The following is an 8,477-nucleotide window of genomic DNA, read 5'->3' on the forward strand; positions in this document are numbered from 1 at the left end:
CAAGTTATATGAATTGTTGAATGTGAAACTGATGATGTGCCCTGTAATCTTTCACTCAATCCACAATAAAAACCTTAAATTAAAAAAAAAAAAAAGATGCTTATACAGTGTTTGGAGCAAACAAAGGACCTTTTATGAAGCTCTTCACCCCTAAATTTAGGCTCTTCATCATCCCCAGCAAGCCAAGAATAGGACGTACACAGTTTCTTAATTTACTTTCTTTTAATAATCATTTCTAAACCCAATAAGAAATTATAGACACAATCAAAAAGTAGACAAGTAAAAAAAAGTAGACATGAAGCATCAAAGATATATCCTTCACTCCAATAAACACAGAGTTCTATTAGTGGCCCCCACCAATATCTAATGGAGGTCTAGCTCTGACTGGGGTCAGGAGGTATATCATTATTATGTGGGAGGAACACACAGAATTCAGGTATGATTTTGTCAAATTGAATGGGCATAGGAACTGCTGAGATTAAGATCAGTTTTAGCCCTAGACTTGAGTGGAGATTGGTCACTCTTAACTTCTTGCAGGCTGTGCCGGATCCCATAGCCAAAGTAGATAGCAAACCCTAGTGGGGAAATGTAGTTGTGAGGTGAGAAAGTATTCACTTACAAAAGTTTAACAATTTCATACTTGAGACCAAGAGTTGGGATAGGGCACCCAAGAGGTCAACTCTGCCCAAAAAGATAATTACCAAAGAGCATCCAGACCCCAAATCGAGCCCAGGTGCCAGCTGTCATCTGCATCATCAGGTAAATATTCACAAAGATGCTCACCAGTGGGAGAAGAGGCAAAGCAGGAACCTGGGAACAAAGTAAATCATCTTTATAAATACCACAGGGTGACCTCTACATTACCCAGAGAGGGAAGGGAAAATCCAACCCCTACTGGTGTGACGCCATAGAATAAGCACTTGGCCTCAAGGTCGGTTTGTACTGCAAAGTCGGTGCTTCAAACTAACCAGCTGCTCTTCATAAACCCTGTACAGGGTTTCTAAGAGTCAGAACCAACTCAACGGCACTTAGCAACAATTCATGCTGTGTATTTCAGAACCCACTTATTTAGAATATGCAGAATTTGGGTAAATGGAACAGTAAAAGAACTAAAAAGCATCAGAGAAGAAGACTTTGGCCTAGGTACCTCCTATTCCTTCCCTTTCTTGTCCAATTAAACAGTAGTGGTTATGAATCGGGCTGCAAACCACAAGGTCAGCAGTTCGAAACTACCAACTGTTCTGCCGGAGAAAGATGAGGCTTTCTGCTCCTGTAAAGATTTACAGCCTCAGAAACCCTGTACAGGGTCGCTATGAGTCGGAACCGACTCCTTGGCACATAATGAACCTTGTTGTTGTTGATAAGTGCCGTTGAGTCGGTTCCGACCCATAGTGACCCTCTATAGGGTTTCCGAGGAGTGGCTGGTGAGCTTGAACTGCCGACCTTGCAGTTCAAACTGCTTTGCAGTCTGGTGCATTAACTCACAGTGCCACACGTTATGAGACCTCGAACTATCTGGAGGCTATTCCTCCAAAGCAGGTTAGTAGAGAAAAAGAGAGAGGTCATTTACCTTGAATTGAAGAGAAGTAGAGCTCTGTGGCTGTCTCCAGATGACCCAAGTGATACCAGTAATGAATATCAGGAGCAGAACAACTACTACAATCCACACTGGGTCTCCAGAAAGTAGTGGAATTGGCCACTGGACCAGCACAAGGCATAGGATGGTCAGCAGTAGAGCTTAAAGGGTCAAATTGAGAGATACCAAAACCAACTCTTGAGACCAATATGTTAAGATGTTATGCACTCCATTCCAAGTAGGGTCTCTCTAGTTCTACTTCTACTACCAAATGCCATACACTCCCACCCCATCATGTTGACCTTAGAATCATCCCAGAGGAAATTCCCACTGCTCACCAAGCAGTGAGGAACAAATATAGACAACTTGGCCAGAAAGTACTGTGGGGATGGAATTGAATGGGCAAAATAGTCCCTTAAGAGTCAACTTCTTTGCTTCAGGTGTCTTCTCCCCCTTCAACTCTACTTCATCTTCACCATTCTTTATCGCCTGGTCAGGCTGATACCTAAGGTAGGAGTAGCAAGACAGTATTAAGAACAACCCTTAACCACGTTACCACCTCCTTCCAGGCAGCTTAAGCTTCTTATTTACAACTTTGTCGCTGTGAAAAAAAACCAGGATGAAGGCAGATGAGAACAGAGGAGCAAATCCCCATCATTCATTCCAAAACAAAAACTCAAATCATAGGATAGGGTGGAAGGGAGTCTCACCTGAGGATGAGAACGCAAATAGCCACTAGGGAGTAAGCAAGCAGGGTCCCAATTGACATGAGGTCCACAAGATCAGTCAGTTTAAAGAGAAATGCCATGGATGCTAAAATTAAGGAGAAGAAAAAGAAAAATGAGACACTAAAGGGATTAGCAAAGTTAAAGGAGTTGATGAAACAACTGTGAAGAGGAGAAAGGGAATTTTTCACCTGCAATAATGCCAGAGACTACAGTGGCTACGATGGGTGTGTGTGTGCCAGTATGGATCCGGGCAAGGACATGAAACAGGAGGCCATCCTCTGCCATTGCGTAGATCACCCGTGGCATGGGGAACATAGAGCCCAAGAGGCTGGAGAGGAGAATGCTCAGAGTGGTATGAATTGGCTGAGATCTCTCTTCCTAAGCCTGTGTGGGTAAGGGATATTTGCCTCTCCCCCAGAGCCCAAAAGGTTATACTCTGGTATCTGAGACTCTGACAGCAGAATAGAAGTAACATTTGACACTTACCTGGTAGAAAGAGCACTGAGTGAGCCAATAGCCACAACATAGTGGGCAGGGGCCCATCCGATATGAAGAAATGCCTCAGGCAAAGGGCTCTCAGGCTGAAGCTGATAGTAAGGTATCATGAGTGTGAGTGCAGAAGAGACACCAAAATATGCCAAAAAGCAGATGCATAGTGAGATCACAATGCCCATGGGGATGGAACGCTGGGGATTCAGGGCCTCTTCCCCTGCAGAAAGGGGCACAAGGTTCTGAATCAGGGAAGCAGGCTCACTGCTGTACCACCCCTCATCTGCATGCAGTCTATGTAACACTGTGCCCAAAACCCAGACAGAACAGAATGACTATGTTACCAGTGGTAGCAATACAGTCAAAACCAACAAATGCATAGAAACAGGTAGCTGCTCCATGTAGAATCCCCTCAAAACCGAAAGGCACAAATCCTCCAGATCCCAGAGGGCCCAAGCTAGAGTGAAATAAGGGATGGGAAAGGTTAAGGGTATGTACCTTTTTTATAATGTCAAACTACTTAACTAGGTCTTGAAGGCCCAGGATTCCATCCCACTCCACCCCCAATTCAGAACCCTTTTGTTCATATTCCCCCACCATGTTCCCAGCTCTGCAGTTCCTAAGAGTGAATCTCCTAACCTATAGGTGTCATTAGATCTAGACAAAGCCATTTCGTAGTCCTCTTCAGTAAGCTTCCAGTTGTGCAGATCTCCCTTAATGAAGCCAGAGATGATGACAAAGCCAAGAACCAAAAGATTCATCCCTGTGAACACTTTGGTAACCAGAGCTGACTCACTAGCACCCAGAGCCAGTAATCCTGTGGGAGAAATGCATTCAGGACCCTGAGGAAAAAGTTGTTAGTTCAAGTTTTCTCTCCCTGTCTACATGTGGTTGACCTTTCCTTCCCAGCTTCCCGTCTCCCCCACCATTATCACCTCCATCAAGCCTTTCCTGGGACTTCTCCTAGTTCCCCCTCCTCCATCATTATCTCTGTCCCTTTTCTCACCAGTGAGCAGCAACACAAGGCCCATAGCAAAGAAATCTGGATATTCTGCAAGGATGTGAGGTACATGAAATGAGATGCTTCCTTGCAAGGTCTGGGAAATGTGATTCCCAATCAGGTTGTCAAAAGTAGAGCTCCAGGCCCGGGCCACACTGGCTGTACCTGTGGAGCAGATGGAGAAATATGGTGCCAAATTGTTTTTTTTCTTCCCTCCCTCTCCAACAAGAGTCTCACACAAATCCTTATCATTTTCACCTTCTCAAAAATAACCACTTAATTAAGGAAATCAGGACAAAGGTGCATAGAATGGAACAAACATTCCATACCTCCAACCATCCCAGCTTCAATCAACAAACGAACATATTAGGGGTATTGAGGTCCTATGAATACCTCAGCTTCACCATTCCACCCTGATCTCATGACCCAAAACCCTTTCAAAGGCTGTGCAGTTCCCTCCTTGCCCCACCATCTCACCGATGACGTAGGAGAGGATGAGATTCCAGCCAGTGGTGAAGGCCCAGAGTTCACCCACAGTGACATAGCTGTAGAGATATGCAGAACCAGAACGGGGAACTCGGGCACCAAACTCTGCATAGCACAGCCCAGCCAACACAGAAGATGAGGCGGCCACCAAAAAGCAGATTACAATGGATGGTCCTGCTCTGTCTTTGGCCACCTCACCAGCCAGGACGTACACACCTGCACCCAAAGTGCTGCCCACACCCAGGGCCACTAAATCCAGAGTGTTCAGACATCTGTTAAGGCGAGTTTCAACCATGCCTGACTCCAGTGTACGTCTGCGAACCAGTTTTTGACCAAGTCTGCGAAGTGCCTGCCACAGCATTCTAGCTGGAATTGGAGAGAAGCCTGAACACAAGACCCACTCCACCAAGTAAAGGAGCTATGGAAAAGGATAAGAGGGAGCATTAAAAAGACAAAGTCACTTTACCTCTAACCTCAGTATCTTTGTATATAAATAAAAATTACAATACCTCATAAGATTTTCAGAAGGATTAATTTCACAGAAGGCATGTGAAAGCCCCCAATAGTACATTGGCTGACGCCTAGTAGGTGCTCAGTCAATATTTTCTTTTCTCTGACTGGGAAACTATAGGATTTACCCAAGACCCAAACCCAAAGAGTTCGGATACTAATCTGTGTCTGTTCCCTGGTCTGTGGCTTCTTTGGAATTAAACAGAATTTGGCCCGGGGGGAGGGGGCAGTAACTCTGGGGTGATCTCCCTTCTCATATATAATACCCATGTTCATTTTCAGGGCTTTCCCTCAGGTCTTAAATAAGCATGACCGACCCCCCCCCCCCAGGCCGCTTGGATGGGGGGAAACTGATAGAGGCTGCAGATGAAAAGTCATCACTGACTCAATTTGATTCCATCCTTCCTCACCAAGCCATACCAAGTAACTGAAGCTGCCGTCACCGGGGAGGGGGAGGAGGTAAGCAAATACCATCCCCTTCCTCCCGCCCCTCTAGGCTGGCCCAGTAAGCGTTAACCTTGAGGCAGGGCTTGGGCATCTAAAGATTTGGAGAGGCTCCAAAGCAGCAGCGATATCTATGCTGTCCTCTCGGCAAGGAGGAGGGGTTCTGCCCGATGCCCCCTAACTTAGCTCCCTTATTCTTGTGCCCCCAACTGGAAACAATCTAAAGAAGGGGCGCAGATGAGAACCCTGGCTCCCAGGGCTGGGGTCTTGCCAGCAACAGGTCATAGCACCGTTGATGCAACTGTATGCTACGTTTACCAGAGAATTCTAGGTATGCTCAGACCATCGCTGTCCCCTCACCAACCCACGTGTCAGTCCCGAGGCTTACCAGAAAGCGGCTGCAAGCCCAGGGAGTGGAGAGTTCTGGATCCGGTTCGGCGAGGCTGAGTTAAACCTAGTTGGCTACTGAGTTTGGTTCCTCAGGCTTCAAAGCTGCTGCTTGGGGTCGTTGCGCGCCAAGCACCCCTAATATACATCGGGAGGTGGAGCCACTAACGTCATGGGATTCCACCCTCCAATCCTCCTCCTTACACACACCACACATACAATCAGTCACACTGTGCCAATCCTCCTCCTGACATACACACAGCCACGCCACACCACACCACACCACACCACACCACACCACATACTCCTAGGATTTGCAAAAGGCACTGTATGGAGCTGGAGACTGTTTCCCATCCTAGATATTAAGCCCAGCTGGGCGGGGAGTATAAAAGGGGGTAGGGCGGCCTTTTCTTATTTTCCTCAGAGAATAAGAACAGGATAAGAAGCTTCCTGGGCATTTTCTACCTTTGTGCTTTGTTAGTCAGTCAGTGATTCTGGGAGGAGAAAGCAAGGGAAAACAGCTTGGGAGTTTCCACCTCACTGTCCCTTAATCTTTCTTGCCTACACAAGATTCCCACTCCCTTAAATCTTTCTTAAAGGCCATACCAGATTATAAAGCAGACGTCTGACTTTGACTTTACAGCTCTCACCTTCAGCAGTGGGTGTTTCTAGATGCAGTCGGTGAGAGAATGGAGGTTGTTTCAACTATTACCTGTACACAGATAATTAATCCTATTTAGATTCCAAGGCTCCGATCTCTCCATATTAAACTATCAAATATTAAATTCAGACAATACTGGAATACTGGAGGGACAGTTTATTTGATTCTATGTTACTGATGAGACAGCTGAGGCTCAGGGCCACAGCTTGTCTGAGGCCATGCCATAATTATTTGTTGATGAACTTATTGATAAAATTTGGCTTGTTGAATTTTAATAGCTCCCTCCTATAAGTATCCTACCTCGTTCAAATGTACAAGAGAAAGTGTAGCATCTAGCAAAGCCAAACAAGAAAAAGGGCCAGCAGCTAGGAGGCCACTTTAAGCTAAGAGTTTCTAGAAAACAGAAGAGAAGCCTAATCATCTAAGAATGATCACACTGGGTAAGACACAAATATTCCGGTCAACCCATGAAGGAGCAACAAATTGTGAAAGCATCTCAGGGGTGAAGTAAGGATTGACCCATCTGTCCTTGTTTCTTTTAGTAATTCATTATGAATATGTCAACAATTAATGTGTTTAAAGTCTAAATCTTTTTTTGAAGTCATTGGAATTTTCAGCTAGCTTCACCTCCATTTAGGCTTTGGTCAAATAGTTATTGAGCACTGATTATGGAGTCCTGTTGTGGCATTGTGGGATAAGGCACTGGACCGCAAGGTTGGTTTGAACTACGAGGTTGGTGGTTCAAATACACCAGCTGCTCCTTGGAAATTCCATATGACCAATCTGATGGCAATGAATAACAATATACATATAGAAGCTAGTATAGCACTGAAGTGTCTACAAAGGGAACTTAAAGTACAATCCTTGTCTTCCTAGTCTTTATAATCTAGTTGTTACTGTTCTTGTTAGACGCTGCTAAGTTGGCTCAGACTCATAGCGACCCTATGCACAACAGAACGAAACATTGCCCAGTCCTATCCTCACAATTATTATGTTTGAGTCCATTGTTGTAGCCACTGCATCAATCCACCTCATTAGGGGTCTTCCTTTTTTTGCAGACCTTCTCTTTTATCAAGCATGATGTCTTTTTTCAGGGACTTGTCACTTCTGAAAACATGTCCAAAGTCTCACCATCCTCACTTCTAAGGAGCATTCTGGCTGTACTTCTTCCAAGACAGATTTGTTAGTTCTTTTGGCAGTCCTTGGTACTTTCAATATTCTTTGCCAACACCATAATTCAAATACATCAATTCTTCTTATTACTTGTCCAGTTTTCCTTATTAATTGTCCAGTTTTCACATGAATATGAGGTGGTTGAAAACGCCTCATTTGCATGTGAAAGGATAAAACCCTGATGCACACCTTTCCTGATTTTAAACAGAATAGTATCCCCTTGTTCTGTTTCAATAGCTGCCTCTTGGTCTATGTACAAGTTCCACATGAACACAATTAAGTGTTCTGAAATTCTCATTCTTTGCAATATTATCCATAATTTTTTATGATCCACACAGTTGAATGCTTTTGCATAGTGAATAAAACACAAAGAAACATCTTTCTGGTGTTCTCAGCTTTCAGCCAAGATCCATTTGGTGTCAGCAATGATATACCTCATTTCATGTTCTCTTCTGAATCCGGCATAAATATCTGGCAGCTCACTATCTGATGTACTGCTGCAACCATTTTTAAATTATCTAAAACAATCTAGTTAGAAAGAGAAAACACAAACATTATAATTGAAACAATACTGCATAGTGATTAAGAGTGTAGTCTTCAGAGTTAGTCCTCGGTTCAATTACCAGGCAAGCTGTGTACTAGCTATGTGGCCTTGAGAAAATTACTTAATATCTCTAAGCATAATTTTCTAGATATAACATACATATTGTACAGGTTTGTTATGATGCTAAAATGAGAGTATGTAGCCAAGTCTTTCTGCCTGACACACAGTAAATATTCAATTAAAATTCCATACATATTCAGAATAATATATTAGTGTGCATATTGTTATTAGATGACTATCTGGTTGCTTAGATTAGGTGACTGATTCAACTATAAGAGTTACACAAATTGGTGGTATAACTACATGTAGACAAAGACCATAATGGAGCACGCAAAACCATAAATAGTTGGTTTGTTAGGAATTGAAAATGACTTTTTCCCCTGGTTTTCTTTATCAATTTTTTTTTTCAAATTATTACG

General features: G+C 43.8%; 1 protein-coding gene across 1 annotated transcript; it reads right to left on the reverse strand.

Moving 5' to 3' along the window:
* Positions 1–350: 350 nt before the first annotated feature.
* Positions 351–5,763, reverse strand: SLC7A3 (solute carrier family 7 (cationic amino acid transporter, y+ system), member 3). The gene is made up of 12 exons (XM_006868528.1): positions 5,618–5,763; positions 4,271–4,663; positions 3,800–3,958; positions 3,433–3,610; positions 3,138–3,250; positions 2,791–3,013; positions 2,493–2,632; positions 2,287–2,389; positions 1,915–2,081; positions 1,571–1,737; positions 702–810; positions 351–575 (listed from the first exon to the last, which is right to left on the reverse strand). Exons 2-12 carry the CDS (start codon positions 4,638–4,640, stop codon positions 448–450), a joined length of 1,857 nt encoding a protein of 618 aa, XP_006868590.1. The 5' UTR covers positions 4,641–4,663; positions 5,618–5,763; the 3' UTR covers positions 351–447.
* Positions 5,764–8,477: the final 2,714 nt, after the last annotated feature.

Source organism: Chrysochloris asiatica, unplaced genomic scaffold, assembly GCF_000296735.1.
Source record: "Chrysochloris asiatica unplaced genomic scaffold, ChrAsi1.0 scaffold00118, whole genome shotgun sequence".
Classification (NCBI taxonomy): domain Eukaryota; kingdom Metazoa; phylum Chordata; class Mammalia; order Afrosoricida; family Chrysochloridae; genus Chrysochloris; species Chrysochloris asiatica.

What these genes read in the sequence shown, in the direction of transcription:
- SLC7A3 (XM_006868528.1), bottom strand. Translation starts at nt 4,640, where the DNA reads ATGCTGTGGCAGGCACTTCGCAGACTTGGTCAAAAACTGGTTCGCAGA. An exon ending in CATCCTCTCCTACGTCATCG is followed by an intron (nt 3,959 to 4,270) that starts GTGAGATGGTGG and finishes TCTGCTCCACAG; the next exon opens with GTACAGCCAGTGTGGCCCGG. An exon ending in AGATCTAATGACACCTATAG is followed by an intron (nt 3,251 to 3,432) that starts GTTAGGAGATTC and finishes ATTTCACTCTAG; the next exon opens with CTTGGGCCCTCTGGGATCTG.